The following is a 24860-nucleotide window of genomic DNA, read 5'->3' as shown; positions in this document are numbered from 1 at the left end:
CCTAATATCATGCATCGATTCCCTTTAGGACAAAACTAAGTTGTTCCTCTGGGCATTATAGATTTGAACCTGTAGGGAAAGTCCAGGTTGTTCCACAGGGCATTACAGACTCTAAAATCATAAACATCAAGTCATTGTAGACAATTCTAGTTTTAACAACTGAAATTGTATTTTATGTCACTACCTTCCACAACAGATGACACTTCTGGCATGTTTATGCAAACTTTAATTCATCCACAAATTTTGATGCTCTGAGTGCTTTGATTAGTGTGGTCTTTTCTGAGCTGATTATACATGAATTCAATGAGGACAAAATTCTAGACTCCCTTTAGGAGCCAACTACAAGAAAGTTGTCCTCCTCGTGGAAACTATAGCTCACATTCCAGATCTGCAAAGAACTCCCCACTCTACATTGAAATTTTTGGAGAAAAATTTTACTAGACATAGGTCAGGGGAAAGAGCAAAGATAAAACAAAACAAAGGATCACAGTGGGAGGTGGCCTAGATCAGTGCTTCTCCAACTTTAATCCCTGTGAACCTCCTGGTGATTTTCTGAAAATGCATATTCTGTTTCAATAGGTCAGGGCTGGGTTCTGAGGGTCTTCATTTCTACCAAGGTGATGCCTCTAGACGTTTAGCATCCTCAGGGTTTTCCATCATCAGCAGGCCTAGCTTATCAGAGAACAAGATCACTAGTGAAGTTGGGGGTGGGGGTGGAGGGATGGGAAAAAAAGGCAGATGGAGCTGACATGCAAACGAGGGAAGCAAAGAGGAGCCAGAATGGACATGGCAGGCCAGCATGGGTTGAATCACAGCATGGGAGACTAGGCTGGGGACTTTTATCTTTCTCTCAAAGGAAAACTATTGAGGGATTTTGAACAGGGTGGTCACATGTTCAGATTTGCCTCTAATTATTAACAGAGTACTTGGCATACAGAATTCATTTACAAAAATAACATTATTTATGTCAAAAGAACATAATATGAAAATAGTAATATTGTACTTTGATATCTGACGAGCAGAAAAATGTTTAACCTCGACTTGGGACATGACTGGGAGCTAGGGGAAAAAAGAAGCATACATTTTGGTAGATTCATTAATCGATTATAGTATTTCTTAGAATTGTGCCAGTGAAACCTTAAAAAGAGGTGAAAAAATCATAGATAAAGGAGAAGTCACTGTGAGAACTCAGCAGTGTAAGAGGATGGAGTGAACAGTATAATGTGCATTGGTAGCCTCAACCTAACCCACACCTGACTTAAGCACACTGCCCTCTTCAATTTCATGTAATTACCTTTAAACTCTTTTGTTGCCTAATTATTAGTACAAAAGTCTGTATCGCTACTTCCAATAGGAATAGTCTTTTCAATTTTAGTTATTTTATTAGTTGGGTCATGGTATCTCATTGTGGTCTTCAGTTACATATCCCCAAGTACAGTGGCATGGAGCGTGTTTTTGTTTTCTTATTTAACATATATACATTTAGTTTAGTGACCTGTCTGTTTAAACTTTTTGTCCTTTTTAATGGAGCTATATGTTTTCTTATTATTAGGTTTTGAGAATTTTTTTTGTATCCAGTAGACAAGGCTTTATCACATACATGATTTATAAATTTTTCTCTAGGGATTTTTATTTCTTTTCCTTCTACAAGATATCCCACTGGTCCATTATGCTGACTGGACCTAGGGAGCAAGAAATAACAACTGCTTTAGACTTATTGATAGACATTTGCCTGCTAGAAGATGAGAAATAAATCCAAAAAATTTCAGGGTCCACTTAATTTCGTGAAATTCTTGAGGTTCAGTTGTGTGGGTCCTGTGGAATTATAATGTCATAAGGTATAGCTACATTGTTGCATCTAGCCCATCCTGCAGCCAAAAAGGAGACAGAACCCTTAGTAGGCTACTATGGATTTTAGAAGGAACATTATCCTTGTTGAGTACATTAAGACAACCACTTTATCAAGGGACCAGAAAAACTGCTTGATTTGGGCATGGCTCAGAAGAGGCGAGAGATTTGCAAAAGACCTAGTCTTCTCTCCAAGCTGTGGTGCCACTTGGACCACATGATCCAGCAGAAACAGGTGCTTGAAGTGGTAGTGGAAGATAGGGATGCTCTTTGGAGCCTTTGGCAGGTCAAGATAAGTGCTAAACCTTAGGTTTGGAACAAAGTCTTCAGATCTGTTGCAGATAATACTCTCCATGGGAGGAAGCATAACTTCATGGCAAATAGATGGGGAATAAATGGAAACAATAATAGACTTCATTTTCTTGGGCTCCAAAATCACTGCGGATGGTGATTGCAGCCATAAAATTAGAAGATGCTTGCTCCTTAGAAGAAAAGCTATGACAAACCTAGACAGTGTATCTAAAGCAGAGACATTACATTGCTGACAAAAGTCTGTATAGTAAATTTCAGTTCAGTTCAGTCACTCAGTTGTTTCTGACACTTTATGACCCCTTGGACTGCAGCAGACCAGGCTTCCCTGTCCATCACCAACACCCAGAGCTTGCTCAAACTCATGTCCATCAAGTCAGTGATGTCATCCAACTGTCTCATACTCTGTCATCCCTTTCTCCTCCTGCCTTCAATCTTTCCCAGAATCAGAGTCCTTTCCAATGAGTCAGTTCTTCACATCAGGTGGCCAAAGTTTTGGAGTTTCAGCTTCATCATCGGTCCTTCCAATGAATATTCATGAATGATTTCCTTTAGGACTGACAGGTTGGATCTCCTTGAAGTCCAAGGGACTCTCAAGAGTCTTCTCCAACACCACAATTCAAAGGCATCAATTCTTCAGTGCTCAACTTTCTTTATGGTCGAACTCTCACATCCATATATGACTACTGGAAAAATCATAGGTATGATTAGGCAGACCTTTGTTGGCAAAGTATTCTCTGCTTTTTAATATGCTATCTAGGTTTGTCATAGCTTTTCTTCCAAGGAGCAAGTGTCTTTTAATTTCATGGCTGCAGTCATCATCTGCAGTGATTTTGGAGCCCCCCCCAAATATAAAGTTTCTCACTCTTTCCATTGTTTCCCCATCTATTTGCCATGAAGTGGTGGGACTGGATGCCATGATCTTAGCTTTTTGAATGTTGAATTTTAAGCCAACTTTTTCACTGTGCTCATTCATTTTCTTTTCTTTTTTTTAAAGCACACAACACATGGTCATGTCTATAATTTTGCAGCCTGCCCTTTCAGTTAACATCATAGTATAAAAACTCTCTCTCTCTCTCTCTTTTTTTTTTTCCTGGAGCTCTCTTGCTTTTTCTTTCTTTCTTTTTTTTTAAATTTTATTTTGTTTTTAAACTTTACAAAATTGTATTAGTTTTGCCAAATATCGAAATGAATCCACCACAGGTGTACATGTGTTCCCCATCCTGAACCCTCTTCCCTCCTCCATCCTCCCTCCCACACCATCCCTCTGGGTTGTCCCAGTGCACCAGCCCCTCATTCATTTTCATCAAGAGCCTCTTTAGTTCTTCTTCACTTTCTGCCATAACAGTGGTGTCATCTGCATATCTGAGGTTATTGATATTTCTCCCAGCAATCTTGATTCCAGCTGGTGTTTCATCCAGCCCAGCATTTCTCATGATGTACTCTGTGTATAAGTTAAATAAGCATGGTGACAATATATAGCCTTGACGTACTCTTTCCAAATTTGGAACCAGTCCATTGTTTCATGTCCAGTTCTAACTCTTGCTTCTTGACCTGTATACAGATTTCTCAGGAGGCAGGTAAGATGATGTGGTATCCCCATCACTTTAAGAATTTTCCACAGTTTATTGTGATCCACACAGTCAAAGGTTTTGGCATAGTCAGTAATGCAGAAGTAGATGTTTTTCTGGAACTCTCCTGCTTTTTCAAGGATCCAATGGATGTTGGCAATTTGATCTCTGATTCCTCTGCCTTTTCTAAATCCAGCTTGAACAAATGGAAGTCATTGTTCATATACTATTGAAACCTTGCTTGGAGAATGAGTGTTCCTTTGCTAATGTGAGAGATGAGTGCAACTGTGCAGTAGTTTGAACATTCTTTGGCATTGCCTTTTTTGGGATTGAAATGAAAACTGACCTTTTCCAGTCCTGTGGCCACTGCTGAGTTTTCCAAATTTGCTGGCATATTGAGTGCAGCTATTTAACAGCATCATCTTTTAAGATTTTAATTAGCTCAACCGGAATTCCATCACCTTCACTCTTTTTGTTTGTGGTGATGCTTCCTAAGGCCCACTTGACTTCGCATTCCAGGATGTCTAGCTCTAGGTGAGTGATCACACCATCATGGTTATCTGGGTCATGAAGATCTTTTCTGTATAGTTCTTCTGTATATTCTTGCCACCTCTTCTTAACATCTTCTGCTTCTTAGGTCCATACTGTTTTTGTCCTTTATTGTGCCCATCTTTGCATGAAATGTTCCTTTGATATCTCTAATTTTCTTGAAGAGAACTCTAGTCTTTCCCATTCTATTTTTTTTTTCTGTTTCTTTGAATTGATTACTGAAAAAGGCTTTCTTATCTCTCCTTGATGTTCTTAGGAACTCTGTAACCAAATGGGTATATCTTTCCTTTTCTCTTTGCCTTTTGCTTCTCTTCTTTTCTCAACTATTTGCAAGGCCTCCTCAGACAATCATTTTGCCTTTTTGTATTTCGTTTTCTTTTTTTTTTTTGTATTTCGTTTTCTTGAGGATAGTTTGGATCACTGCCTCCTGTACAATGTCACAAACCTCTGTTCATAGTTCTTCAGGCACTCTGTCAGATCTAATCCTTTCAATCTATTTGTAACTTCTACTGTATAATCATAAGATTGATTTAGGTCATACGTGAATGGTCTAGTGGTTTTCCCTACTTTCTTCAATTTAAATCTGAATTTTGTAATAAGGAGTTAATGATCTGAGCCACAGTCAGATGCCAGTCTTGTTTTTGCTGACTGTATAGAGCTTCTCCATCTTTGGCTGCAAAGAATATAATCAATATGATTTTGATATTAACCATCTGGTGATGTCATGTGTAGAGTTATCTCTTGTGTTGCTGGAAGAAGGTGTTTGCTGTGACCAATGCATTCTCTTGGCAAAACTCTGTTAACCTTTCCCCTGTTTCATTTTGTACTCAGAGGCCAAATTTGCCTGTAACTCCAGATATCTCTTGACTTCCTACTTTGCAATCCAGTCCCCTATGATGAAAAGGACAGCTTTTTTGTGTGTTAGTTCTAGAAGATCTTGTAGGTCTTCATAGAACCGTTGTATAGTCAAAGCTATGGTTTTTCCAGTAGTCATGTACAGATTTGAGAGTTGGACCATAAAGAAGGCTGAGCGCCAAAGAATTGATTAAATGCTTTCAGAATTTAATGCTGGAGAAGGCTCTTAAGATTATCTTGGCCAGCAAGTTGATCAAACCAGTTAATCCTAAAAGAAATAAACCTTGAATATTCATTGAAAGGACTGATGCTGAAGTTGACGCTCCAATACTTTGGGCACCTGATGTGAAGTGCTGACACATTAAAAAAGACCCTGATGCTGGGAAAGATTGAGGGCATGAGAAAAAATGGGGCGACAGGGTGAGATGGTTGGATGGCATCATTAACTCAATGGACATGAGTTTGAACAAACTCCTGGAGACAGTGAAGGACAGGCAAACCTGGCATGCTGCAGTCCATGGGGTTGCAGAGTTGGATGTAATGGAGCCACTGAATAGCAGCATGTGAAGAACAGCTATTAGCCTGCCCTGTGCCTTATTAGGGGCTTCCCTGGTGGCTCAGACTGAATGCTTAACAATGGGTCATCAGTTTTACATGGCATCTGAGCTGCCTTTCCTGAATTGGGTGTTGTATGATTGCCAGGCCATTAAATTGGGAGTACACTGTCACACCATTATTAAATGCAAGTGGTATGTACATGTTCTAGCCTGAGCAAGCCTTGAAGGTACCAGTGATGTCTATGAAGAAGCAACCCAAATGCCCATGGTTCCCATGCCTGCTGCACTGGATTCTCTATCCCAGCCTGCACTTGTGGCCTAATAACAGGGGTAGGGGTTGTCTATAATTAACAGAGAAATAGAAGACCTGGATCTGGTTTACCAATGGTTCTGCATCATATGCAGACACCATCCCAAAGTGGACTACTCTAACACTACTCCCACTCTGTGACTTCCCTGGCAGAGAGTATGATGGAATATCTTCCCAAGGTACAGAACTTGGATACCCGATAGCTTACTTGCCTGTAAAGATAAATGGCCAGGTATGTGATTATATAGTGATTCGTGGGCTTTAACCAATAGTTTGGCTGGATGGTAAGGGACTTTGAAACAATACTACTGGAAAATTGATGGCAAGAATATCTGAAGAAGAAGTATGTGGATATTTCCCTCTAAATGGGAAAAATCATAAATATATTTGTGTCTGATGTGAATGCTCAATTAAGGATGACTTCAGCAGTGAAGGACTTTAATAACGAAGTGGACAGGATGACCCAGTCATGAATACCAGTCAACATTTTTCTTCAGCCACCCTGGTCAACACCAAATGGACTCAAAGGGGACCATGGTGGCAGGAATAAAGTTTACCTGTGGGATCAGCAACATGGGCTTCTACTCACCATGGCCAGCCTGTCCATGGCCACATCTTAGTGCCCAGTCTGCCAGCAGAGACCAACAATGAGTCCTTGATAGTGTACTGTTTATCAAGCTGATCAGCTAGCTTCCTGGTGACAGATTGATTACATTGGACAATTTTCCATTGTGGAAAGGTCAGTGTTTTGTCCTTATTAGAATAGATACTAACTCTAGATACTGAGTTTCCTTCCCTGCAGACTGTGTTTCTGCCAAAACAACTATCTGTGGACTTACAAGATTACTTATCTACTGCTCAGCTTACTTCAACAGCAAATGAAATGTGGTGATGGCCCCATTACTATTGAGTTCACTTGTTTTACCTAGTTAAAACGGCCTTTTATAACTCAGTTACAGTACTTCCTGGATGGACAGTACCATAGGTGATCAAGTTTCTTCAGAAGGCTGTGTGCTTTTAAAATCAATACTGTTTCTCAGATAGCTAGGATTCATAGGTCAAAAATCAAGAAGTAGAAATAGAAATGGCACCACTCAGTATTACATCTAGAGATCCACTAGACAAGTTAACTTCATTTTCCAAGATATTATGCTCAGAGGTTGAGAGTCCTTATAGCCAGAGGGAAGAATACTTCCACCAGCACACACAGCAGTGATTCCATTGAGTAGGATCTTAAGAGTGCTACTGGGCCACTTTGGGGTCCTCATTCCTCTGAATCATCAGGCAAGGAAGGCTAAATCACCAGAAGTGACTGATTCTGACTACCAAGGGAAATTGGACTACTGCTCCATAACGGGATAAAGAAAATTGTGTCTGGAAAAAGAAAATCCCTCAGAGCATCTCTTAGAAGTACTAGTCTCTGAAACTTATTTCAATGGCAAACTTCAACAAATGAAGCAACATGAATGAATCTAGAGATTGTCATCATGAATAAAGTAAATCAGACAGAGAAAGATAATTATGATATCACTTACATGTAGAATCTTGAAAAAGCCTACAAATGAATTTATCTATAAAACAGAAATAGAGTTACAGATTTAGAAAACAAACTTATAGTTACTAGGGGGTAAAAGGAAAGGGATAAATTGGAAGATTGGGAATGTCACATGCACACTACCATATATGAAACAGATAACTAATAAGGACCTACTATATAGCACAGAGAACTCTATTTAATACTCTGTAGGAGAAGGGAAGACAGAGGATGAGATGGCTGGATGGCATCACTGACTCGATGGACATGAGTCTCAGTGAACTCCGGGAGTTGGTGATGAACAGGGAGGCCTGGCGTGCTGCGATTCATGGGGTCGCAAAGAGTTGGACACGACTGAGCAACTGATCTGATCTGATCTGATCTGAATAACCTACATTGGAAAAGAATCTTAAAAAGAGTGGATATATGTATAACTAAGTCACTTTGCTATACTGCAGACACTAACATAACATTGTAAATCAGCTATTGTTATTGTTGTGTTGCTAAGTCATGTCTGACTCTTTTGCAACCCCATGGACTGTAGCCCACGAGCTTCCTCTGTCTATGGGATTTCCCAGGTAAGAATACTGGAGTTGTTGCCATTTCCTTTTCTGAGGGATCTTCCCAACCCAGGGATTGAGCCCTCATTTCCTGCATTGGCAGGTGACTTTTTTACAGCTGAGCCACCAGGGAAGCCCCCAATAATTTTTTTTTTAATTGGGCAGAACTTCAAATTTTCTAGACTCTTTGAGAATGATGATTTGGGTCACCCCACCAGATAAAGAATAGTGACTAACTACAGTACTTTATGAAAGTAAAGGGAAAATGGATTTGGAAGTAGAAGAAAGTAGTTATAAATACCATGAGATCAGTTACAAAATGCCTTTAGTATTTCTTCCTTACTTTGATAAGAGTACATTATGGTGTATGTGTTCGTGCTTGTGTACAACAAATGTCTTACTTTTCCCTACACTATTATTCCCTTATCATAAGATGTATTGAGTAAATATCTTATGATTAATCCTTGTCAATTTAACATCATTGTGTTTCAGTTACCAGATATTAAAGAGCAAATATTTTTCCTCTTAGTGCCTTTTAAAATAATTTATTTACTTATTTGTGGCTACACTGGGTCTTCGTTGCTGCAGGTCTTCTGTGCAGGCTTTCTCTAGTTGCAGTGAACAGGGACTACTCTTCCTTGAGGTGCATGAGCTTTCTATCATGGTGACTTCTCTTGTTGCGCAGCTCAGGCACCAGAGTCACTGGCTTCAGCAGTTGTGGGTCACAGGCTCTAGAGCACAGGCTTAGTAGTTGTGGCACTCAGGCTTATTTGTCCCATGGCATGTGGAATCTTCCTGAACAAGGATTGAACCCATGTCCCTTGCATTGGGCAGGCAGATTCGTAACCACTGGACTGCCAGGGAAGCCCCCTTTTGATGCATTTGTGATTGTACACAGCACAATTGCATCGTTATTGGTAGAATTATGTCCTTACAGTTATCCTTATTTGAAGTTTAATTACAGTTTAAAAAAAGTGTTTATGGGTGCCAAAGTTGACAGTTGGTACACTTGAAGATCTACAAGACTTCCTAGAACTAAAACCGAAAAAGATGTATGTCCTATTCATAGGGATTTGGAGTGCAAAAGTAGGAAGTAAAGAGATACCTGGAGTAACAGATAGATTTGGCCTTGGAGCACAAAATTAAACAAGGCAAAGGCCAACAGAACTCTTCCAAGAGAACCCACTGATCATAACAAACACCCTTTTCAACAGCACAAGAGATGACTTTAAATATGGACATCATCAAATGGTCAATACTGAAATGAAATTGATTACATTTTTGTAGCTGAAGATGGAGAAACTTTATACAGTCAGGAAAAACAAGACCTGGAGCTGACTGTGGGTCAGATCATCAGCTCTTTGTAGAAAAATTCAGGCTTAAACTAAAGAAAGTGGGGAAAACCACTAGGCCAGTCAGCTATGACTTAAATCAAATCCCCTCTGAATACACAGTAGAGGTGACAAAGAGATTCAAGAGATTAGGTCTAGTAAACAGAGTGCCTGAAGAACTATGGACAGGGGTTCATAATATTGTACAGGAGTCATTGAGCAAAGCCATCCCAAAGAAAAATGCAAGAAGCCAAAGTAGTTGTCTGAGGAAGCTTTACAAATAGCTGAGGAAAGAAGAGAAGCCAAAAGCAAGGGATAAAGGGAAAGCTACTCTCAACTAAATGCAGAGTGCCAGAGAATAGCAAAGAGGGACAAGAAGGCCTTCTTCAATGAACAATGCAAAGAAATAGAGGAAAACAACAGAATGGGAAAGACTAGAGATCTCGTCAAGAATATTGGAAATATCAAAGGAACATTTCATCTAAAAATGGGCACAATTAAGGACAGAAATGATAAAGACCTAAGAGATGCAGAAGAGATCAAGAAGAGATGGCAAAAATATACAGAAAAGATCTTAATGACCCAGATAACCACAATGGTGTGGTCAGTCACCCAGAGCCAGACATTCTGGAGTGTGAAGTCAAGTGGGCCTTAGGAATCACTGCTGCCAATAAAGCTAGTGGAGGTGACAGAATTCCAGCTATTTAAAATCCTAAAAGATGATACTATTAAAGTGCTGCACTTAATATGTCAGCAAATTTAAAACCCAGAAGTGGCCACAGGACTAGTCCTCATCCCAATTCCCAAGAAGGGCAGTACTAAAGAATGTTCAGACTACTGGACAATTATACTCATCTCCCATGCTAGCAAGGTTATGCTCAAAATCCTTCAAGCTAGGCTTCAGCATTTCATGAACTGAGAACTTCCACATGTCCAAACTGGGTTTAGAAAAGACCAAGGAACCAGTGATCAAATAGCCAACATGTGCTGGATCATAGGGAAGGGAGGGAATTCCAGAAAAACACGCATGTGGGATCTTCCCAGACCAGAGATTGAGCCAGTATCCTCTGCATTGCAAGGTGGAGTCTTAACCACTGGACAGGCTGGGTAGCCCTATTTGAACACTCTATAGGATAATATTGTGAAACTTCTCAACAGCATCAGATATTGATGAGAAAAAAATGTTTATAAATGTACATAAAGAGAAAGGAACTGTGGAGACTTTTAAATCTCCAGGTTAAGAAAATCAATACAGCTTCATAATAAAGAGTATTTATGTTATATTATTAGCATCTCCAATGTGTAGTTTAATCCAATATAAGTAGTGTTCCAGACAACTGGATGAACTTGGCATTGTGATAAGCAATGTGATAGTTCATTGCATCTAAATACCATTAAATAATATATATGTAATTTAATTTCATAGTTTCTTGAGCTTTGTTCAAGTTCATACTTGACATCTTTTCCAACATGGTACTGAAATGACGTATATGATATACAAAAATGAAAAAAATGTTTAATAGAAGTAAGAATGGGAAAACATCAGTGAAGAGATTTGGTGAATTTCTGGAAAGCATAAAATAGTTAAGGTCTTTTTTGAAAGTCACATCAGAGCAGTAGAATCTCTAGATTAGACACGTTCAACAGAAGGCTACATAGGAAGCCTGAGTTTCTGAGAGACCCCCGGTGCCTTCTTCATACCCACCCAACCTAAAGAAGGACTTGACAGGTAAACCATGCTCACATACTCATAGCTTGTTGTCAACCTTTTCATTCAAACAAAAGGCCAATTAGGGAAACAAACTTTTATGATTATAAAACACATATATCATTTGCTTATTTTAGCAGTGTAGTCTTTGGGTCATAACTATATGTGTATGAAAAAGCAAAACTTAAAATTACAGGAAAAAAAAAATCAGAACAATGGGAATATTATACAGCAAAAAAAAAATGAATGCATTATAGATATATGGAAATACATAGATTCCCTAGTGAAAAATAATGAAAGCATCATGACTGTTATCCTTTCACTTGCTTTCTGGGGTTTGGTGACGTCCTCAAGAAGCAAAAGGAAAGCAGATCATAATCTTGTGAGCTGCACCTCCAAAAATATGTAATAATGTTATTTGTTGTAAATATTTATATGGTTTGTATCTTTAACCCAAATGTCTAACTAAAGAGCTTCACCCTGATATTTTGTCATACTCTATCACTGGAGCCGATCCTCTTTCTAAGAAGAACAAGATTAATTCACTTTAGGTGTGTGATGCTTGTGATCATCTTGAAAGAAAAACATGAAGGTCCTTGACATAGAGTAGCCATCCCAGGCCTAGTAATCTCTGTGGGCTTAGTGAAAGACTGAAAAGTAAGTGATGCATTCATGCTTCATTTGAAATATTTGTGCTGTCAGAATCATTTCAAGTTTACATATATTGCATAAATATTTATTTAGGACCTCATGTGTGTAAGCAACTCTGCTAAGTACCACATAGGAATGAATGAGAGAATAGTGAGATTTCTAAACTGTAACCTAAAAATAGCTTATAAGCCCCAAATAAGAATTACACAATGATATCAATGGCCTAAGAGCCTAAATAAAGTATTCAATGTTTCAAAATGAGGCAGCATTATTTTTCTCTTTGAGGTGTTCTGGAAATGTGTTGTAGAAGATATAACATTTAAGATAGACCTTGAAGGAAGGACTGTTATAATTTCAAATGAAGATGGACATACTTGGGGAGAATGTTCCACTGGAGAGACCTGTATGAAAACAAACATGTACCTGAGAGGAACATTTGTCCAGAAGAGTTTCAGTCATTCATTTTGGTTATAGCATTGGGTCCATTAGGAGAATAGTGGAAGAAGAGAATTTGGAGTTAAATCAAGATTTTTTGGGGAAAGACCCCAAATAATGGCAACATGAACAAATGCAGAGTAAGACAGATAGTTAGGATAGATATGTTTATAAATTACACAATATGTAAATACACATAAACAAATATACATATGCATATAGAGATTTCTAGATAGGTATACTCTATATACATAATCTGATAGCAATACAATTCACTAAAAATTATTGAAGAGAAATATAAATCAGAGTTCTTTTATAACAAATAATCTGACAACAATTTTTGGAACATAACCAAATAGTAGAAGTATCAAGAATGTTGAAAATGACAGAGGTGAGTAGTTTTAGAGTGAGGGCATCAATGGTGTTAGTAGGAATGTGTATGGAATCAGTGGTGAGACTGGAAGGTCAGAGATAGACCTGAAGATGAATCACTTATTATTCTTAGAGTATGGATTGTGACAAAAGCTAACATTTAAGGATTGTGGTGGCATAAATCATGCAAACTTTTGCTCATTTTCATGTCTTTCCCAGCTACTCATTGAACTCTGATAGATCATTTTAATGTTAGTTGTACTTTGGTAATATGCACTTGAAGCCTCTTGTTAACAACACATTCTAATAATCTATACATATTACTTCTTTTTTCTGATTAGTTTCGCATTTCTCAAAATTGTATGAAAGTTGAGACCATTTCCTTCCTATTCTGCTACTTCTTTTTTTCCTTTCTATGCCCATAACAATTAAATCTTCAGTCTCGTTGTTTAGCTTTCTCAATCAGTAAAGCTTTTCAGATTACCTTACAACATACCCACAAACTGGACAGAACCATTCAAGAGGAAAGATAGTGAGAGACATCCTCGCTCTTCTTGTTAGAGAGACACGTTGAGCTAAGAGTATCCTCTTGCAATTTGACCTGATTTTTCCTGCTTTAACTCCTTTCTCATTTTTCATTTTTATTGGCTACTCATTTCTGTTGCCTTTTTTGTGTGATTAGAGAGTTGCACGGCTTCCCAGGTGGCTCAGTGGTAAAGAACCTGCCTGCCAATGCATAAGATGCAGGCTCAATCCTTGGGTTGGAAGACCCTGTGCAGGAGGAAATGGCAACCCAGCCCGTATTCTTGCCTGGGAAATTCCATGGACAGAGGAGCCTGGTAGGCTACAATCCATAGGGTTGCAAAGATTGAGACACAATTGAACAACTGGGCACAATTGGAGCACAAAGAGTTGAAACTCTACAAAAAAGTGAAATTTACTATGTCCCACATAGAGTGAAATAGAACACTGTTCAATGGCTAGCAGAATTCCTGAAATTTGCTCTGTTTATTCAAACACAGGCCTGTCACCACTGGGGAGATAAACATGATATGATTCTTCAGGCTGTGCAGGTTTCTTAATATTAAAGACATCATATTTCAATTTTTTTAAGAGTGAATATACTATCATAGTGCTTAATGCATTTATGAAGACATATTGAGAAGATATGTGCAGAAGATTTTAATTTGTTTTCATCTTTAATTTTTTTGGTATAACATGAACACTTGATTAGAATTTTATCTACTTTTTTGAGTAACGTACATAGAGTTTCAGATGCTTATTAGTACTCTCAGCTTAATTCTTTAAAACACTTAGGGTAATAATGATAACTGCAAAACACTTTGAACCCTGGTCAACAGTAGCACCATCTAATCTGCACAGTTTATGACTTTCAGTAAAAAGTGAACTGATATGAATATGAAATCTAAGCATTCTTCTTCAATACTTTTGCCAGTGAATCTATGACTTTATTTCTCAAGCTATAGATAATTGGATTTAAGAAAGGAATTATGGTCATGTAAAACAGAGAGTACATCATATTTTGATCATCTGCTTGTACAGACCTAGAGCATATATACATGACAAGAAGAGGCCCATAGTATAAAGAAACAGATAGGAGGTGGGCCCCACAGGTGGAGAAGGCCTTAGTTATGCCTTATACCAACTTCTTTTTTTAAGACTGTAAAAATAATAAATGTGTAAGAGATGAGAACAGTAAGAATGCTGAACATCTGTATTGACCAAGAGAAAATAAATAGCATCAGAAAATTAATGGAAGGGTCAGTACAGGAAACCTTAAATAGTGGTACAAATTCACAGTAAAAGTGATGTATTATATTAAAATTACAGAAGGTCAATCTTAATAAAAGTTATATTATGAAGTATGGCATGGAAAAGGCCACCTAAAAATGATGAAACTAATAGCTGAATGCATAGTCTATTGGTCATAATAACTGGATAAAGTAATGGTTTGCAAATGGCCACATAGCAATCATATACTGCTGTTGCCAGCAAAAAGCATTCAGTGGTTATTCTGGTTCCAAAGGAAAACAAATTGTATCTTACATTCAGTGAGAGACATCATTTTGCTCTTTGCAAAGAAACTGACCAGCAACTGGGGAGTCACTGTGGATGATATCCAGGCATGCACCAAGGCCAAATTCTCAAGGAATAAGTACATGGGGATGTGAAGGTGAGGATCATTGCAGATGAGAGCAATCAGGCCAAGGTTTCCCATGATGGTGAGGAGATATATCACCAAGAACAGAAAGAACAGGGGAATTTGCCCTTCTGGCTGATATGTGAAGTCCTGTGAGAATGAATTCTGTCAGCAACGTTGCATTTTCCTTTCCATGTCCTCACTGGGTATAACCTGAAATGAAGTGGAGTAAACCAGAAATAAAGACAAAGAATTTTCAACTTGAGTAAATGGGAATGAGAGTTGAAATAAACCATGCATATCCGAATGCCCTCTTAATTTTATTACCTCTATAATAGATGAGATCTATTTGGATGAAATATGCCTACATGTATGCTAAGTCACTTTAATTGTGTCTGACTCTCTGTGACCCTATGGACAGCAGCCCACCAGGCCTCCTCTGTCCATGGGATTCTCCATGCAAGAATACTGGAGTGGGTTGCCTTCTCCAGCTCCAGGGGTTGTTCCCGACCTGGGGATTGAACCTGCTCTTATATCTCCTGCATTGGCAAGTGGGTTCTTTACCACTAGCCAACTAGCCCTGGGCAAAATGACTTGAGAGGAGAGGGAAGAGAATGCAAAATAATTCACAATGTAGAGTCATCACTTTGGTGACATATTTGATGTGAAGGGGGTGGTCAGTGAAGAACAGAGAAGTCATTTAGTTGACTGGATAGATTTTCATTAAAAATTGATTGATAACTCATAGCCAGTCTGTTCCATTGTTCTATATGTCTGTGGTTTTTTTGCCCAAAACATTCTGTTTTGATTACTGTAACTTTGTCATATTGTCTGAAATATAGAAGGGTTTTATATATATATATATATATATATATCAAGCTTTGTTATTATTTTTCCCCAAGTCACATTTGGCAATCTGGGGTCTCATTGTTCCATAGGTTATTTGTTCTATCTGTGAAAAGTATCCTGGATATTTTGATAGGGATTACATTAAATGCACTGATTGCTTTGTGTACTATGGCCACTTTAGCTTAATTAATTCTTCCAATCCAAGAGCATATCTTTCCAATTCTTTAAGTCATTTTCAGTTTTATTTATCAGTGTTTTAAAGTTTTGTATATAGGTCTTCACTTGCTTAGTTAAATTTATTCCTAGTTATTTTTTGATGCAGTTTTAAATAGAATAATTGTTTTCTATTTTCTTTTCCTGGTATTTCATTGTTAGTGTAAAGAAATGCAACCGATTTCTGTATATTAATCTTGTATCCTGATACCTTGCTGAATTAATTTACTAGTTCTAATAGGTTTTGGATGGAGTCTTGGTACTTCTCTATATAAGTGTTATCTCATTGGCAAATAGTGACAGTTCACATTTCCCGTTACAATTTGAGTACCTTTCATTTCTTTTTTCTTGTCTGGTTTCTGTGACTAAGACTTCCAATATGATATTGTATAGAAATGGTGAGAGTGAGCATCTTTGTTTCTTTCCTAAATTTCAGCTCTTCACCATTGAGTATTATATTGACTGTGGGTTTGTTGTAAATGGCTTTTTGTATATTAAGATTACCGGGAGAAATATCAATAACCTCAGGTATGCAGATGACACCACCCTTACGGCAGAAAGTGAAGGAGAACTAAAGAGCCTTTTGATGAAAGTGAAAGAGGAGAGTGAAAAAGTTGACTTAAAGCTCAACATTCAGAAAACTAAAATCATGGCATCTGGTCCCATCACTTCATGGCAGATAGATGGCGAAACAGTGGAAACAGTAGCTGACTTTATTATTCTGGGCTCCAAAATCACTGTGGATGGTGATTGCAGCCATGAAATTAAAAGACTTTTGCTCCTTGAAAAGAAAGTTATGACCAACCTAGACAGCATATTAAAAAGCAGAGACATTACTTTGCCAACAAAGGTCCGTCTAGTGAAGGCTATGGTTTTTCCAGTAGTCATGTATGGATGTGAGAGTTGGACTATAAAGAAAGCTGAGCACCAAAGAATTGATGCTTTTGAACTGTGGTGTTGGAGAAGACTCTTGAAAGTCCCTAGGACTGCAAGGAGATCCAACCAGTCCATCCTAAAGGAGATCAGTCCTGGGTGCTCATTGGAGGGACTGATGTTGAAGCTGAAACTCCAATACTTTGGCCACCTGATGAGGAGAGCTGACTCATTTGAAAGGACCCTGGTGCTGGGAAAGATTGAGGGCCAGAGGAGAAGGGGATGACAGAGGATGAGATGGTTGGATGGCATCGCTGACACGATGGACATGGGTTTGGGTGGACTCCAGGAGTTGGTGATGGACAGGGAGGCCTGGCGTGTTGCGGTTCATGGGGTCGCAAAGAGTCGGACATGACTGAGCAACTGAACTGAACTGAACTGATATTGAGATATGTTCCCTCTATATCTACTTTGGTGATAGTTAATTCAAGAATGGATGTTGAATTTTATCAAGTGTTTTTTTCTAAATCTACTGAGATGATCATATGGTTTTTTTTCTTTCCTTTTGTTGATATGATGTTTATTGATTTGCATGAATCATCCTTGACCCTGGAATGAATCCTGCTTCATTATGGTATATGATACTTTTGGGTAGTGTTGAATTTGATTTCATCTATATCCTTCAAAGTTATTGCACTGCAATATTATTTTTTTAATAATGTCTTTTGTTTTGGTATCAAGGTAATGGTGGTAAACATTAACAGAATAAATTTGGGAATATTTTCTCTTATTTCTTTTGAAATAAGTTCTTTGTATGTTTGGTAAAACTTCCTAGTGAAGCTGTTCATTCCTGGATTTTGTTTTCAAGAAGTTTTTGACTATTTTCCTCCTGTTCTACCATTTCTCTCTTATTCTCTATGTCTATCCAATTTAAATTATCAGTCTAGTCTTTTAGCATTCTGAAATAGTGACGTTTTTCAGGTTGCTCTATAACATACAGACACACCTAGAAAGGACATATAGAAGAATCATTTACAGTTAAGAGGCAACTCACCTCTTTCCCTTTCTCTAAGAAACATATTAAGGTAAGAGGATCTCTTAACAGTGTAGCTCTGTCTTCATTGTCTTAGCTCCCATACCATTTTTCCCTCACTGCTTTCTCATTTCTCTTTATTTCTCTGTGTGGTATGGAGTTTATCCCCAAAGAAGTGAAATTTATCATACCTCAGATAATGTGGAATAATAGGCCTTTTGATTGCTAGCAAAATTCCTGGGAATTACTTCTGTTCACTCCAAACACAAACCCGCCTCCATACAGAGTTAAATTTGATATGAGTTTCCAGGCTACATGGCTGTAGAAATAGCAAAGATATCATAATCAAGTCCTGTTCACAGAGCCTGCACTATTTTACAACTGAATGTATTTATAGAGCCACATTGAACAACATATAAGCCTGTAAAATTTTTTCATTCTTGTTTTCTGCTCTAATTTTTTAGGTATGACATAAATAATTAAAATACAAAGTTGTTTAAAGAAACTTATTAGATACTAACATCTTGTATGCTTAGTCAACGCTATGGTTTTTCCAGTGGTCATGTATGGATGTGAGAGTTGGACTGTGAAGAAAGCTGAGTCCTGAAGAACTGATGCTTTTGAACTGTGGTGTTGGAGAAGACTCTTGAGAGTCCCTTGGACTGCAAGGACATCCAACCATTCCATCCTAAAGGAGATCAGTCCTGGGATTCATTGGAAGGACTGATATTGAAGCTGAAACTCCAATTCTTTGGCCACATTATGCAAAGAGCTGACTCATTGGAAAAGACCCTGATGCTGGGAAAGATTGAGGGCAGAAGAAGGGGATGATAGAGGATGAGATAGTTGGATGGTATAACTGACTCAGTGGACATGGTTTGGGTGGACTCCGGGAGTTGGTGATGGACAGGGAGGCCTGGCGTGTTGTGGTTCATGGGGTCGCAAAGAGTCAGACACGACTGAGTGACTGAACTGAACTGAAATGAACTGATGCTTAGTTGCTCAGTCGTGTCTGACTTCTTGCGACCTCATGGACTGTAGCCCACCAGGCTCCTCTGTACATGGGATATTCCAGTCAAGAATACTGGAGTGGGTTGCTATTTACTCCTCCAGGGGATCTTCCTGACCCAAGGATCGAACCCACATCTCCTGTGTCTCCTGTATTGGCAGGCAGATTCTTTACCACTGAGCCGCCTGGGAATAAGTCAATAAAAGAATAGTACAACTGTAAATGCAAAAACTTTTAAATAATAATCAACACATAGACACATCTAATTGTATAGTTTTATAGTGTTTTAATGAAAAGAGAATACTTATTAATATGATAGCTAAACATTTCTCTTTAACATTTTTGTCAGTGAGTCTATGACTTTCTTATTTCTCAGGCTATAAATTATTGGATTTAAGAAAGGAATTATGACAGTGTAAAACAGAGAGTCCATCATATTCTGATCATTTTCTTGTGCAGATCCAGGGAGCACATACATGAAGAGAAGAGGCCCATAGTATAAAGAGACAGACAGGAGGTGGGCTCCACAGGTGGAGACGGCCTTCCTTACTCCTTGTAGAGACTTCTTTTTTAAGATTGTAAAGAGAACAAGTGTATAAGAGACAAGAACAATGGAAATGGTGAATGTCTGTATTGATCCAGCAAAAATGAATACTATAAGAAAATTAATGGAAGGATCAGTACAGGAAATCTTAAACAATGGTATAATGTCACAATAAAAGTGATTTACTATGATGGAATTGCAGAAGGTTAATCTGAGTAAAAAAGCATTATGAATTATGGCATGGAAGATGCCACCTAAAAATGACAAAACTAATAGCCAGATACATAGTCTATTGGTCATGATCACTGGATAAAGTAATGGTTTGCATATGGCCACATAACGATCAAACACCATTGTTGCCAGCAGAAAACATTCTGTGGTTACGCAAATTGCAAAGGAAAAAAACTGTATCTTACATTCAGAAAGAGAGATCATTTTGCTCATGGTAAAGAAGTTGAGCAGCATTTTGGGGGTCACTGTGGAGGATAACCAAGTATCCACAAAGGCCAGATTCCCAAGGAATAAGTACATGGGGATGTGAAGGTGAGGGTCATTGCAGATGAGCATGATTAGACCAAGGTTTCCCACAATGGTGATGAGGTATATCATCAAGAACAGAAGGAACAGGGGGATCTGCCACTCTGGTTGATGTGTAAGTCCTGTGAGAATGAACTCTGTCAGCTCTGTTACATTTTTTGTTTCCATATCCTTGATAGATGACCTCTGAAATACAATGCAATAAATGGAAAAAGAAAATTTCACAAGAATTCTTAAAAGAAAATTCATTGAGAGTAACAGAACCATGCACTAGAATGAATGCCCTTTATTTACTCTTACTAAAAACATAAAAAGTATTTGTAGCAGTTGCTATTTTGGCAAAATGCAATCATATTATTTTAAAATGTAAACAGTCATGAATAGATGTAGAAGAGAAGAAAGACATTCTGAACATGAGCAAATTTATGGGAAAACTATCCTGCGTTTTCAAGGTGAATATAGTGTCAAAAGTAAGTGGTTAGAAGGGCCTGGATTATAAAAGTAATCAGTGCTATGTGAAAGATCTTGAACTTTATTCTTTAAGGATAGGCATTCATTGAAAACTTTAAAACAGGGATTGGCATCATCATTTATTTTTGAAATTAAATATTTGGTTGTAGAAAATAGACTGCAGGGTGAATGACCAGTTGTGGAAATACTAATCAGGAATCTATGACTCTTGTCCATGATTCCCAAACCAGATTACACATCAGAATTTTCTGGGGGAGTTTTGGTACAAAAATAAATTCTGAGGTATTATCATAGAAACTGATTCAGCAGGTCATGAATACCAGTAATATGCATTTTATATATGTCCTTCAGTGATTAAAATGCATTTGAAATTCTTAAGTCATTGTGTGCTATGATATTGGGAGTTTTGAGGAAGACAAAGAGATCAAAATTAATTAGATTTAAGTCATTAGGACTTGATAGCATAATAGATATGAAGGAGAGTTAGTAAAAGAGATTGTCACTTGGTAGCTGGGAATAATAATCAAAATTTGAGATTGAGAACTCAGATGCAGTGGCCCATTTTTGCAAGGAGCCATCTCTGAACATCCAGATCGCATAGACTTAGTGGTGTCATTCAATAAGGACTTGATAGAAATAATGACTTAGAAGTCATTGAAGTTACTGAAATATAGCATATATGACTAACCCAGTGGATGGTGTTCATAATGTTAAAACAAGAAAGCATGAAAATCAAGGTGAGGAAGTTATATTAAAGAGATTGAAATGTATATACATCATTTACTAGATCTGATTGACTTTTCTATTACAAATGTCTTGGTGGCAGACAAAAGTTGTTTACTCTAGAAGCCAAAAGTTCTAGAAACTGACTTTTCCTGGAGAGGGAAGTAGATCTATGGTTAACCAGTAAAATTCATCTACACTAGATTTGAAATATATAGAGCGGGGAGAGATGTCAAATATGAACAGAAGAGATTTGTGGTTCAAAGTCAACCAAGGGAGCAATAACAGGACCCCAGAAAATGCATCCTGCACCCAAAACAGTGGCATTTTCATTGTGAGTTGTAGCACTCAAGTTCAGCAGCAATGACAGCAGCCCTTACTGAGCTAGCACTAAGATATGATTTCAGCTGTTGACTGCTTAACTTCTTACTTTATGTCCCTGCATATTTCTCCAGTGGATTTCTCCAAATTTCCTAGCATTATTTGTTAGAGCCAGTTTCCTTTCAGTTTAGTCATTTGTCTTGAAACCAGGAGCTGTGGCTCACACAAAAGGAAAAAAGGAAAGAGCCACAAATGGCTACAGAGCAGAGCGATGGAGAGAAACCAGGAGGAAATTGGAAAACTGGGACTGAAAAGTTAAAGAGAGGAAAATATGCAAGAACAAAGGAAAGTACAGTGCCTAAAGCAAAATGAATGTTCTAGTAGGATAAGGAGTGAACAGAGATTACTGAGTGTGAGAATGAAACTAATGTTACCATGTGTAAAATAGATAGCCAATGGGAATTTGCTCTATGACTCAAGGAACTCAAACTGGGGCTCTGTGACAATCTAGAGGGGTGTGATGGGGAGGGAGGTGGGATGGAGGTTCAAGAGAGAGGGGACATATGTATACCTATGGCTGATTCATGTTGATGTTTGGCAGAAACCAACATGATTCTGTAAAGCAATTATCCTTCAACTAAAAAGTAAATTTAAAAAAAGAGAGACTTCTAGTGGCTTTAGTGAGAGAAGTTTCCATTTTGTAATAGACTAGAGGTTGTAGGATAATGAGAATTGAATGAAAGCAAGTGACACAGCATTGAGGAAAATGAAATAAAGATGTGAACAGATGTGGATTTTCTTTCTTGAGGAACAATGTCATTAAAGTTGTCAAAAGAAAGAGAGGTGGGAATTGAGAGGAAAGAGGATAAAGAAGTAGAAAGGCAAATTTGAGTGAAAAGGAAATAAGAAGCAGGAAGGACTTCCCTGGTGTTCCAGTGGTTACGAATCCACCTCCCAAAGCAGGGGACAAGGGTTCAAGACCATGCTCCGCAACAAGAGAGGCCACTGCAATGACAAGCCCATGCACCACAAATAGAGAGTAGCCCCTGCTCTCCACAACTAAACAAAGCCTGTGCATAATGGTGAAGACTGAGTGTAGCCAAAAATAAGTGAATAAATAAAATTTAAAAAAAAATAAGAAGCAGGAAAAGAGGACAGGACATAGATGGATAACTAAATAAATGTATATTTAATACATATTTCTTACACTAAAAACATTATGACCTAAATCCCTAAATACACTTTTAATTTGATTAATGTTTTAGTTCACCACAACATATCCTGTGGAGTCATTATAGTCAATCTAATCAGACATACCATTAAAGAGTATAAAATAGTCTTAGAGCTATTTTGCACATCCAGATTTTACTTTTAACAACAAAACATACAGATTATTTACTTCTTATTATTGTTTTCCCTTTTCAAATGCCTGTTTTGACATTTTGTAAATGAAATCAAAATTATTATGTTTAACAGTATTTTAATTTTCCTTGAAAAATAATGAACATTAGAGAAATCATTCTCTTACCAGTATCTGTTAAGAAATTGTCAAGATCCTCTCAGCATTTGGTTTTCCGAGGTAGAAATAATACAGGAGCACTGGAATGACAATACCACAAAGAGCAATATTTTATACACTGATTCATTTTGGAGGTTTCATTATCCAGGCTTAGGAAAATGTTGTTTATTAAATTTTTTTTAACACAAGAATTAACCATTTGTAGGACTGCCAGAGAGGAAGGAGTGGAGAACTAATATTCCCCTGATAGTGTCCATGGAGTTCCATTAGGACAAAGCTAAGCTGTTCTTCTGGGCGTTGAGGACTTGGGCATGTATGAGAAATCCATGTTGTTCCACAGGGCATTACAGACTCTGAAATTATAAGCAGTAGTCACTGTAGACAGCTCCAGTTCTAATTATTAAAATTGTACTTTATGCCATACTTTCAAACACAGATGACATATTTGACATGTTTGTGTAAACTCCAGCATATCTCTAAATTTTGGTACTCTGAGAACTTTGCTCAGTATGATCTTGTCTGAGCCAATCACATATGATTTGAATGAGGTCAGTGTTTTAGATTCCCCCAAACTCCAATTGCAAGAAAGTTGACCTTTCTGTGTAGCTGGAACTCTCATTCCAGTTCTAAACCCTCAGAGAGCCTGGATCATTGGAACAACACAAAATAGTAAATATGGCTTCCAAAGAGAGAGGCAGCCGGAGCGAGATGGGGTCAGGGAAGTGAGCATATGTGGATAGCACAGAGTCTGGAGGCCAGATTATGGAGTTTGTTCTTTTTTTTTTTTTTAATTTTTTTAAAATTTTTTATTCCTTTATTTCTCATGTGTTCCCCATCCTTAACCCTCCTCCCTCCTCCCTCCCCATACCATCCCTCTGGGTCGTCCCAGTGCACCAGCCCCAATCATCCAGCATCGTGCATTGAACCTGGACTGGCATCTCGTTTCATACATGACATTTCACATGTTTCAATGCCATTCTCCCAAATCTTCCCACCCTCTCCCTCTCCCACAGAGTCCATAAGCCTGTTCTATACATCAGTGTCTCTTTTGCTGTCTCGTACACCGGGTTATTGTTACCATCTTTCTAAATTCCATATATATGCGTTAGTATACTGTGTTTGTTTTTCCTTCTGGCTTACTTCACTCTGTATAATAGGCTCCAGTTTCATCCACCTCATTAGAACTGATTCAAATGTATTCTTTTTAATGGCTGAGTAATACTCCATTGTGTATATGTACCACAGCTTTCTTATCCATTCATCTGCTGATGGACATCTAGGCTGCTTCCATGTCCTGGCTATTATAAACAGTGCTGCGATGAACATTGGGGTACACGTGTCTCTTTCCCTTCTGGTTTCCTCAGTGTGTATGCCCAGCAGTGGGATTGCTGGATCATAAGGCAGTTCTGTTTCCAGTTTTTTAAGGAATCTCCACACTGTTCTCCATAGTGGCTGTACTAGTTTGCATTCCCACCAACAGTGTAAGAGGGTTCCCTTTTCTCCACACCCTCTCCAGCATTTATTATTTGTAGACTTTTGGATCGCAGCCATTCTGACTGGTGTGAAATGGTACCTCATAGTGGTTTTGATTTGCATTTCTCTGATAATGAGTGATGTTGAGCATCTTTTCATGTGTTTGTTAGCCATCTGTATGTCTTCTTTGGAGAAATGTCTATTTAGTTCTTTGGCCCATTTTTTGATTGGGTCATTTATTTTTCTGGAGTTGAGCTGTAGGAGTTGCTTGTGTATTTTTGAGATTAGTTGTTTGTCGGTTGCTTCATTTGCTATTATTTTCTCCCATTCTGAAGGCTGTCTTTTCACCTTGCTAATAGTTTCCTTTGATGTGCAGAAGCTTTTAAGGTTAATTAGGTCCCATTTGTTTATTTTTGCTTTTATTTCCAATATTCTGGGAGGTGGGTCATAGAGGATCCTGCTGTGATGTATGTCAGAGAGTGTTTTGCCTATGTTCTCCTCTAGGAGTTTTATAGTTTCTGGTCTTACGTTGAGATCTTTAATC

General features: G+C 38.0%; 1 protein-coding gene and 1 pseudogene across 1 annotated transcript; both read right to left on the bottom strand.

Annotated features, from left to right (window-relative positions):
- Positions 14017-14941, bottom strand: OR5H13BP (olfactory receptor family 5 subfamily H member 13B, pseudogene; annotated as a pseudogene).
- OR5H33 (olfactory receptor family 5 subfamily H member 33) lies at positions 19048-19998 on the bottom strand. The gene has a single exon (XM_002683600.3). The coding sequence runs from the start codon at positions 19975-19977 to the stop codon at positions 19048-19050; it is 930 nt and encodes a 309-aa protein (XP_002683646.2). The 5' UTR covers positions 19978-19998.
- Between the last annotated feature and the right edge of the window lie 4862 nt (positions 19999-24860).

Source organism: Bos taurus, chromosome 1 (assembly GCF_002263795.3).
Source record: "Bos taurus isolate L1 Dominette 01449 registration number 42190680 breed Hereford chromosome 1, ARS-UCD2.0, whole genome shotgun sequence".
Classification (NCBI taxonomy): domain Eukaryota; kingdom Metazoa; phylum Chordata; class Mammalia; order Artiodactyla; family Bovidae; genus Bos; species Bos taurus.
This window is presented reverse-complemented; position numbering and strand designations above follow the sequence as displayed.